At 40.1% G+C, this 11,576-nt stretch overlaps 1 protein-coding gene across 1 annotated transcript; it reads right to left on the bottom strand.

Annotated features, from left to right (window-relative positions):
* Nucleotides 1-6,418: 6,418 nt before the first annotated feature.
* ppp1r3c2b (protein phosphatase 1 regulatory subunit 3C2, duplicate b) lies at nt 6,419-9,785 on the bottom strand. The gene is given in 3 exon segments (NM_213180.1): nt 6,419-7,759; nt 9,525-9,622; nt 9,719-9,785. Coding segments are annotated over 2 exon segments (762 nt in total). The 5' UTR covers nt 9,539-9,622; nt 9,719-9,785; the 3' UTR covers nt 6,419-7,011.
* Between the last annotated feature and the right edge of the window lie 1,791 nt (nt 9,786-11,576).

The raw sequence follows: 11,576 nt of genomic DNA, 5'->3' as shown, positions 1-11,576 counted from the left end.
CTTCCAGTTCCTGCTGCTGAAGAACATCCCAACAGCATGATGCCAACACCACCATGCTTCACTGTAGGGATGCTGTTAGCCTGGTGATGAGCGCTGCCTGCTTTTCTCCAAACGTAACGCCTGGCGTTCACTCCAAAGAGTTCAAGTTTAGTCTCATCAGAGCAGAGAATTTAGTTTCTTATGGTCTGAGACTCCTTCAGATGCCAAATTTAAGGCGGGGAGTGTCTTGCGTCTGGCCACTCTACCACACAGGCCTGATTGGTGGATTGCTGCACAGATGGTTGTCCTTCTGTAAGGTTCTCCTCTCTCCACAGAAGAACGCTGGAGCTCAGACAGAGTGACCATCGGGTTATTGATCACCTCCCTGACTAAGACCCGTCTCCCCCGATCACTTAGCTTAGATGTCCGGCCAGCTCAAGGAAGAGTCCTGGTGGTTCAACATCTTCCACTTACGGATGATGGAGGCCGCTGTGCTCATTGGAACTTTCAGAGCTGCAGAAATGTTTAACCTTCCTCAGCCTTGTGCCTCCAGACAATCCTGTCTCGGAGGTCTACAGACAATTCCTTTGTCTTCATGCTTGGTTTGTGCTTTGACATGCACTGTCAACCCTGGGAGCTTATATAGACAGGTGTAGCCTTTTCAGATCATGTCCAATCAGCTGAATTGACCACAGGTGAACTCCAATGAAGCTGAAACATCTCAAGAATGATCAGTGGAGACAGAATGTACCTGAGCTCAGTTTAGAGCTTCACGGCAAAGGCTTTGTTCATGTTGTCATTATGGGGGATTGTGTGAAGAATGTTGAGGAAATTAATGACTTTAATCCATTTTGGAATAAGGCTGTAGCATAAAAAAGTGGAAAAAGTGAAGCGCGATCAATACTTTTCTGGATGCACTGTGTATGTGCTTGATTTTTCTAGTAATTCAACAGCCCATATACTGTATTGTGCACTGAAATGCCATTTTAATGAAACACATTAAAGTCCATTTTGCAGGTCAATCATAATCAAATCAAATGTGTGAAGACATGAGAGAAACATACAGAACGAGCAACTGAACCTGACTTCATCTGTCTTAAAGGGACAGTTCAGGCAAAAATACTTCATTGTTAATTATGCCATAAAAGTGAAGCCACATATAACTGCATCTCAACATGTTCATAATCACATGCAAATCATATTTAATGATATCATTACTAAATCATATCAGTAATTCTGTTTATTTTTGCATTTTGTTGTTTATCAGAGTCCAATACATGGTTGTTTTTGTGTCTATATGTGTGTGTGTGTGTGTGTGTGTGTGTGTATCTATGTGGGTCAAAGACAAGATTTATTCCTTCATTTTCTTTTCGGCTTAGTCCCTTTATTAATCAGGGGTCGCCACAGTGAAATGAACCGCCAACTTATTCAGCATATGTTTACACAGCGGATGCTCTTCCAGCTGCAACCCATCACTGGGAAACACTTACACACACACACATACACTACACTTACCCAATTCCCCAAAGGCACATGTGTTTGGACTGTGGGGGAACCGGAGCACCTGGAAAACCCACGCCAACACTAGGAGAACATGCGAACTCCACACAGAAATGCCAAATGACCCAGCCGGGGCTCGAACCAGCAACCTTCTTGATGTGAGATGATTGTGCTACCCTCTGCGTCACTGTATTGTGTTTAATATGTGTACTGCTTGTATAAATTCACTCATGTAAATCTCATTTTTATGCAAACACTTGTCTTTGACCCGTTTATATTATACTTTAACAAACAAAAATAAAACCCTTCAGACACTTTATGCACCTGATTTCTTTCTGAGAATGATTGCATTGTATAAACACAAGCTTTAGCCATTTTGGCACATACAGTAAAACATTGCTAAATACACTCAGCGGCCACTTTATTAGGTACACCATAGTAGTACCGAGTTGGACCTCATTTTTTCTTCAGAACTGCCTCAATCCTTCGTGGCATAGATTCAACAAGCTACTGGAAATATTCCTCAGACATGTTGCTCCATATTGACTTGATAGCATCACGCAGTTGCTGCAGATTTGTCGGCTGCGCATCCATGATGCCAATCTCCCGTTCATCCCAAAGGTGCTCTTTTGGATTGAGATCTGGTGACTGTGGAGGCCATTTGAGTACAGTGAACTCATTGTCATGTTCAAGAAAGTAGTCTGAGATGATTCACTCTTTATGACATGGTGTGTTATCCTGCAGGAAGTAGCCATCAGAAGATGGAGACACTGTGCTCATAAAGGGATGGACATGGTCAGCAGCAATACTCAGGTAGGCTGTGGCGTTGACATGTTATTTGAGATCCTGGAACCAATCTGGCCATTCTCCTCTGACCATCAACAAGACATTTGCGCCCACAGGACTGCCGCTCACTGGATATTTCCTCTTTGTCAGACCATTCTCTGTAAACCCTAGAGATGGTTGTGCGTGAAAATCCCAGTAGATCAGCAGTTTCTGAAATACTCAGAGCAGCCCGTCTGGCACCAACAACCATGCCACATTTAAAGTCACTTTAATCCTCTTTCTTCCCCATTCTGATGCTCAGTATGAACTGCAGCAGATCATATTGACCATGTCTACATGCCTAAATGCATTGAGCTGCTCCCATATGATTGGCTGATTTGAAATTTGCATTAACGAGCAGTTGGACAGGTGTACCTAATAAAGTGGCCGGTTGGTGTATGTTACATGAGATATTATAAAGATTGTGATAATGAGAATTCAAGCTTCACAACCTGAACAAGGCTTCATCATCATTTTAAAGATAAATCCAGTACAGTCACATATTTCCCAAACGTGCCGTCAATCCACTGGTAAAGATTACAAAAGCTCTTGAAGACTGAAAGTGGCCACTGTCTGCAGGTCCATAATCTGATTAAGACTGATTACAGAAAGGCCACTGATCATCAGACCGAGCAAGCGCTGATCTTTCTCTCTGTCTGAGGAGGAATTATATGTGGCGCCCTTTACACTCTCGCATGAATGAGATCAATTACAACACAGCCTCTCCATTTCACTGCATGCGGGGAAGATTTCTTCATGTCTTCTTTAAACCATTTTAAATGCCAATTGAGGTCTAAGCACAAAGATCTGACTTTGGTACAGTTTTTCATATCTAAATATTGCAATAGTATCTGGATGCCGCCTTTATGATGCAAGCTGAGACTGCATCACTCAGCGATGCAATGTCAGACTCAATAGAGTGAGTGACGTCACTGTGACGGGTAGGGTTAGGGGTGGGGATAGGTGAGTGCATTAAAAAGCATTGGATGCAGCTCAGTTTGCACAGCACCGAGTCTGCAGCCAGACCCCTCTCTAATATTGTAGTATTAAAACTCAAATGCATTTAAAACAAAAACACCACATTATCAGTCAGAACAGCAGTGTCTCAGTTTAAAAAGCATCTTTGTTTTCTAATCAAGGCTTCTCAAATGTCAACCGAAAGGCCCGTCAGGCACCAATCCAAAGAATTAATGGATTTAAATAAGTGGATTATCCTTAAAAGACAACGTCCTGAGACTTAAATGCCCCTTCTTAGAGGAGAGAGTGTGTTCATCTTTGTGAAAAAGCCAGACAAGCGAAGAAATAAAAATAAATTAAACCTAAAAACGTGAAGTCTGCATGAAACCCACATTTCTATGCTTTGTTAGCGCACATTGCTTGCTTTAGATTGACGTTATCCATGCCAGTTTATTTACTCAAGTAAAAATAAATTAGGTAAAGTTCTCTGATGACGTCAGTTTGACTGCTTGAGCGAAATACGCTTAACCACACCTTAACTACATTCATGATTTAGGGCTCTATTTTAATGATCTAGGGCAGGGTTTTTCAGACAGTGGGCCTCCCTTTAGACACAACTTATCCATTGGCGCCCCCCTCCTCCCAAACACGCACGAACACACACACACACACACAAAATTCTAGAGGTTTTCCTGCTACCTCATCATGCTTGGTTTCAAGGTGTCGCCGAAGTTTAGCGGTTCTCATGCTGTCATTAGCCAAAATATCTTGACAAACCACACATAAAGGTCGTGGTTCATCAGCTGGTCCTGTCCACGTAAATCCTAAACTCAAATACTGATCATCATATAGTCGTCTTTTGGGTTTAAGCCCCAAACTTGAAGGCTTTGAATCGGGGGGTCTCAGAAACCGATCCATTGTATTAGCAGGCATATACCTGTATTGGCGGGCTTGCCAAACAGAAGCGAATTCACAGCTATGGCCTTCTGGGTAAAAAAGGTTTTCTTATTTTTGATGTCTACTTTTTTTTTTAGCTTTGTTTAATTAAAACGTTTAAAAATATTTTAAAATACATATAATAATTAAACTTAATAATTATATTTTTATTATATAATATTTTTTGCAGCGTCTTCCCTGACATGCTCTGGCGCCCCCCAGAGGAGGCGCACCTCACACTTTGAAAACCCCTGATCTAGGCGCAAAGTCTAAAGCGGATGTTGCAAAAGCATTAAGGGCGTGTCTGAATTTGCTACTTTAAGGATGTAAAAATACGCTCTGCGCCCCGGCGCATGGTCTAAAAGGGTTGTGCTTATTCTCTTACTGAGTTCTGGGTGTGTTTTGAGCATAACCTGCATTAAACCAATCAGTCTCGTCTCTCATTCCCTTTAAGAGTGAGTGGTGTCGTGCCATTGTGCATTTGCTATTTACATGGCAAACCCATCCTAATCTCACGAGAAAATGTAAGTATTTTACGTTTTGCCAGTTTAGTGGCTAATTCGTACGAAATGGTACGATTTTAAAAAGGAGGCGTGGCACCTGACCCCACCCCTAACCCCAATCGTCATTGGAGGATAAGCAAATCGTACTAAATTGTACGAATTAGATCGTACGAATTCATACGAATTAGCCACTAAATGAAAAAGTTTCGAATTGCTGTGAAATTGTGTTGGGCAAACCATACATTTACTTTTCATAAAGTAACAGCAGGACTTCATACAGCAGATAACTCGCACTCGAACACATTCTTTTTGGAATTATTGCACAAATATTAAGTCAAAGCATTAGTTAGATAGTGGTTCCTGCTTTTTATTAGTCCTAATTGATGTTTTCAAATACAATAAATCCCTTAAAATACAATTTGCAATAGTGCTCATTCACTTTTGATGGGTGCTCCTAAATTTTCTGGTGCTCCTAATTATTTAAAGTTGGGAGCACCGGCGCTACCAAGTAAAAAAGTTAATTTCGAGCCCTGTACATTAAGAATTGCCTTCTGAAGTGCAAGTAATTTATTAAATGATGAAAGGATTCACGCAGCGGTCATCACAGCAAATTCAGTTTTTATGGTTGATGTTTGGCAGCAGTTAATGAGGAAGTGATGATTTTGTTCGCTTGGACTCGTTGGATGAAAGCGCTGCTTTAGGGTGCTTTCACACCTGTGAATCGATTCAGTTGTTCCGAAACAGAGATTACAATTGTTACATTGTTGCTCTTTGCTCTTGGAGCGGTTCGCTTACACATTGCAAAGTTTCTAAACGGACCAAAATAGCTAAAACAAGTCACGTGCGAGTAAACTCTCCTCACATTGGTCAGAGTGTCAGGGTTTATTTTGCAGAGTCCCGCTCAGCTGTCAGGAGAGGTGGTGGTTTGGTGGTGATTGACAGGGTGCGCGCGATGTGTCTGAGGAGAGATGCGGTGGAGAGGGGTGAGAAGGGTGCGGGACGATGCCTATTTGAGGACTGGGAAAGAGACGCGAGATTACCGGGAGATCATCACTCGTTTGCGAGCATCCGGAGACTCGCGAAACTTCCCGCCATACTCATAATTCTCTCTTCATATAGCCGTAAGCCTATTACATATCCATAAAACACTGTGATATAACCGCGCTCGGATCGCTTTCTCACTGCAATCGAACCGCTCCAGGGTTCGTTTCAATCGAGCCGAGACCACCTCATTCAAGCGATCTCGGAGCGATTACTTTGGCGCGGAACAGAGCGCGATTGCCCTGTTCACATATGCCAATCGAACCGCGCTAACTGGGCAAACGAGACACGTTCCGAAACAAAAGTGTAGGTGTGAAAGCACCCTTAGTTGAACGTCTTTTATGCGATAATCCAGTTGAGCCTAGTTAATTCACATTTTCGGATGGAAATATAGCTTGTGGAGGTTGCAGGGTGTTTGCCAGTGATGGCTTGGACATCCACCGTGTAAAACATATGCTGTAATATTTGGCGGTTCAATCCGCTGTGGCGACCTCTGAAATGGAGACCAAGCTGAAGAAAAACGAATTAGCTTAATTTCCCCCTGAATTATGCAGCAACAATCCCTAAATAGATGGGATGAAACATTTTCCACATTCTGGGGCACCAATACCCTCACTTCCCAAACCAAAAGTTACACTCTTGTAAGAAATCCTTGACAAAATGACAAACAGCAGAAGCCAAGTAAATATTAAACTTTATTTTATATAAAAATATTCACTATAAAACTTAAATTACCCACAGTATGAAAGTTCAAGAAACATGTTAAAGTGCTTACAGGTCGATCATCTAAAAATTCATTTCTCTAAAAATAGAAAAACGCACCTGATATAAACATTGGTCATTATAAAATACTGCATTACCCATAACATGCATTTCATCAGCAAGCAAGGTCTTTTTTCCCCCCAACAAAACGTTCATGGCACCACATTTCAGTCAGTTCTGTGCTAATAAACGGGAGAGTAGCAAGCAGGTGACAAAAGTAAAGGAGCCACCAAGCAATTTTGTGTTTAACTTGGACATTAGACGTCTAGCATGGATGTTGACTAGAAATCTAAATTTGGGCTGTCAGTGAAATATCCAAATCATGTCTAAGAATAGCACAAAGTTTTACTAATCATCAGTCATAAACGGACCTCACATTTATTCCAGTGTATTTGCTGACTAGTCTATTTTTATTTGTCCGTTAGATGTTCACTGACAGCCCAAATTTAGCTTTGTTTTAGCCCAGGCGTCTATTACACATGTATTGATCTATGTCTGTTGTGCAGATTCAGTCACACACCTGTATGCAGTAGTTTTTGCCGTTATTATTGTCCCATTCAGCAGCGGCGAACGTCGCCGGGAAGTAAGAAACGCAGAACTCGACGCGTTCACGCGGGTCTATCTCTTCAGGGACGCTGATGTTGAACTCAAACACGTCGGTTCCAGGTTCCCCGTAACACCGATCCAGGTACGTGCACGGAACGTCCAGGTAAGTTTTCCAGCTGTCGAAAGTGATACGGACGTGCACCGCTTTCTCAAAGCACACGTTTTTGACGCGAACGGTGCCGAGAACGGAGCGTTTGGTGACGTTGCAGCTCTCTAACAGCACCGCGTGTTCCTGCAGCCGGTTTCTGAACGCCTGGTAATCACAACACGGCTGCTCGAACCCGAGCTTCAGCCTCGAAGTCGCTTTAGCGGGCTCTTTAGCACAGCCCAGCTTCTTCAGCCTCGGGATTTTAAGCGGTTCGCGCGGGATGTTGTCCTCTTTCTCGGTGAACAGGCGCACTGTGATGAGCGCCAGGCCTTTAGCGTCCGCAAACGCGACGCGTTTTTCACGGCGGCCATTTTTGGTAAGGAGGCCCGTGGAAGGGGAATGTCGGTACTCAAACACCGGCTGATGGGAGATGCAGGGCCGCAGTGGTTTGGGTGAAGACATGAGCAGGTGATGGTTGATGTGTGGAGAGCCTCTGCACCGGAAACCCACCGCCATATCCACCGACCGCACGGACACCGGCGGCCCAAACCGCGACATCACACTGGAGGACGACAGAAATGTGTGGAAAAAAAAGATTTGTTATTACATCTAATATATATTCAATAATATATAACCTTGATTAAAACATTGAGGTAACGTTGGTTTTACATTCGCAGTCAGTTTCTCATAAAAATATAATCTCAGAAAAAAGTATTAATTGTAAATTCTAAATACAGAAATCATATTAGCAGCCAACAACCATAAAAAAAAGTGTTCATTTAATTAAATAGTGTTAATGTTGTTTTGAAGGCATACTTGCATGTGATTTCAGTCCAAATATAAGTACCATGGTGAATGTATGGAGCGGTCACTAAAACCAACTTTACCTCTATGCTAAACACCTTTAACCATCAACTTTTATTGTGAGTGAAACAAATACTAAAGTCAATGCACTCTAACAAATGCCACGCCATTTCAATCCAATTCTGGTGGTAATAGAGACTACCTCAACTGATAGAGGTAAAGTTGGTTTTATATTCGCACATTCGTTCTTTAAGCAGTCTATTGTTTACCATGTTACTTTGAATATTTGATCAGAATTGGCATACCAGTATGACTTCTAAACAGCATTAACACTATCTAATTGAGTGAATAATGCTGTATTTTGATAGTCATTTGCTGCTAATATGGATTTCCCCATTTAGAATTTGCAGTACTTTTCGGAAACTACATTAAGGAGAAATGTCTAAATATCCCAATATGAAACCAATTGTACTTCTATCCTCAACTGCTGGGTTAATAATTTGTTTTTAATTAAATAAATAGGACCAAATTGACTCCAATTTGAATAAAATGGGAACCAACCCAAACATGCAGTTAAATAATCCAGCATTTCTTATAGTGTGGTTACAGGATTTCAGCTTTCTTCAAAATATCTTGCTTTGTTTTCAAAACAAGAACTAAAAATGTAAAAAAAAATAATAATAAAAATAAATAAACTAATTAATAAATAATTAAAAGATTGGGGTGAATTGATCCTTTAAGCCAGGGGTGTCGAAACACTGTCCTGGAGGGCTGATGTACTGCATATTTAGTTCCAACCCCAATTAAACACACCTGAACCAGCTAATCAAGCTCTTTCTAGGTATACTAGAAACTTCCATGGAGGCGTGTTGAAGTAAGTTGGAGCTATGCAGGACACCGGCCCTCCAGGACCAAGTTTGGACACCCCTGCTTTAAGCAATGCTTTAAACTCAGTTTTTTTTTTTAAACAACATCTCAAATGTTAATGAATTTTTAAAATTAACAAAATATTTACGGTCCACTTCCGTAGGAGCAAAACAACCGCAATGTTTTGCAAACTTAAAAGGATAGTTCATCCAAAAATTAAAGGATCTCACTGTTTTCTAATACGAATAGTTTCTAAACCTTTAAAATTTCCTTCTGTTTAACACATAAGATATTACTTTGAATAAAAGCTGGGAATATTTTACGATCACTTGCATAGTATTAGTCTTCCCAAAGTAAATGGTTTAAGGTTTTCAGCTTTTCCAAAATACCTTTTATGTTCAACAGAAGAAAAACGACCACCTGAGGGAGAGCAATCTCTCATTATGTGTGAAATCCCTTTTGAAATAAAACTATTAAGTATGTTTTACAAAAACAAACAAAAAAAGTACAAGCATTTACCATTTAAAGGTTTTAGTTGTACTTTCTTCTGCTAGTTGCTTATTTCACTCTTGATTTCATAGTAAAAAGCATCCATGCCACATCTTCAGAGTGTAAACCCTGGTGTTTAGTAGTTATCATTCAAAACCCAAACTTACTTTGCACAACTCATCTTGCAGGATGCAACAAAACCCAAAACTGTCTTTCAAAACTTCCTTCTCCAAAGTGGCCACAAACACTTTAAACAGAGCCAATGCTGTAGAAAAACACACATTAAACTCAAGTTAGTCATTTAACATCAACCACCTTCACCCAAACCTCCAATACACAATGATTAAATCAAAACGCTTACTGTGCTTTCATTTTATCATTGGATTATCCGCTGAAAGGCTATCTGGTGTATGTCATCTACCTGCTCGCTTGAGCTTCAGGAAGCATTATGTGAAGGCTTGCGTCACGCCCTGTTTTATAGTCGCTTGATCCCTCCTCCAAACTCAGGCCAATGAGATTTGCAAGGGCCGGATAGGGCTTAACCAGCTATTTACAACCTGATCTGAGAGCTGAAGAGTCGCTGGGAGGACAAAGAAATTAGGAGAGCTGGCAGATATCAAGTTAGAACAATGAAAACACTTTTGAGCTTACTTTAATTTTTGTGCAACAATGAACATCAGTTGATCCACTTTGCAACTTGATCCCTTAAAGCAATGTTGATGTATTTTTATTCAAGAGATTTTTAATTGTTGTGCGTTTTCTGTGTTAATCTGTTCACTGTGTGTACAACATCACTTTTGTACTGCAAACAATTGTCTTTGACCCATTTACATTTAAATATGTGATAAATTAATTGTACATTATACTTTAACACACACACACAAACAAAACACTTCAGAGACTTTATCCACTGGATTTCTTTGTTTGACTGCATTGAATATAGGTTAGTTTTTGTGAAAGCAATGATCATCAATACATCCGCCTTCCTTGCAACTTCATCTTTTTAAACAATGTTGTAGATGTATTCTATTCGAAAGATTTTTAATTGTTTTGCATATTTAATCTGTTTACTGTGTGCATAAAACCACTTTTGTAATGCAAACAATTGTCTTTGACCCATTTACATTTAAATATGTGATAAATTAATTGGACGTTATACTTTAACACACACAAAAATAAAAGACTTTATGCACTGTATTTTTTGTATGATTGTATTGCATATAGTTTAGTTTTTGTAAAGCAATGAACAGCAGTGCATCTGCCTTCCTTGCAACTTCATTTAGTATTTTTAGAAAACAAATATGCAATTTTAAGAGATCCAAATTAAAAAAATAATTAAAACAAAATACATGTTCCAGTTTACATTTCAGATAAAACACGCAAAACATGGAAGGACCAATTTATTAGGAGACTTGACAAGTGAAAGGGACATAGCAAAAAATAAATAATAAACTTTTGAGGTTAATTTTAGGCTAAATTAGTTTAAGTGAACATCAATTAGAAAAGTTCCCTTTCCACTAACATTCATGGCATGCAAAATACTCTAAATCAGACATATATGCAATAAATCACAGATATCAAACAACAGAAAAACACCCTAAAGTCCTCATGAAACTCAAATGTATAATGTTTAGTTTGCTATCGCACACAGTCTTAAATTTAATAGGTAATCTGGCCATTTTTAATCAATCTAACCCTTTGCTTCTGCTCTTTTTAAAAAAAAGAAATAAGAAATATACAATTCATTCAAATAATAACCAAAGTATACAAGTACTGATCCACCCCCCATGCCCCACACTCTGAGCATGCAGCAGTCTGGGTGGGACGCTTCTTTCGGGCTTCTCCACACTGTAACTCTCCCATGTGTGGGAAAGACAGTGAAGGTGGACTCGTCAAAGAACAATGCATGTTTCACATTGTCCACAACCCAAGATTCGCTGCTGGCACCCTTGAAACTGACGTTTAGCATTGGCACGAGTGACCAAAGCTTTGGCTGTAGCAGACAGCCATGTATAGACCCTGTGGAGCTCCCGATGAACAGTTTCGGTGGAAACAGAAGAGTTGAGCTGTGCATTTAATTCTGACACTCATTTCATTTGATTAAGTTGACTGTTGGCTTTTACAGTCTAGCATTATGTTTAAATTATTGCTGTGAAAATACCCCATAATCTTGCAAAATTGAATTAATGTTGATATTAAGAACATTGATCTCTGGACCT

The sequence above is a fragment of the Danio rerio genome, chromosome 8 (genome assembly GCF_049306965.1).
Source record: "Danio rerio strain Tuebingen ecotype United States chromosome 8, GRCz12tu, whole genome shotgun sequence".
In the NCBI taxonomy this organism is placed as follows: Eukaryota; Metazoa; Chordata; class Actinopteri; order Cypriniformes; family Danionidae; genus Danio; species Danio rerio.
Note: the sequence above shows the minus strand (reverse complement) of the source record. Positions and strands in the feature narration are given on the sequence as shown.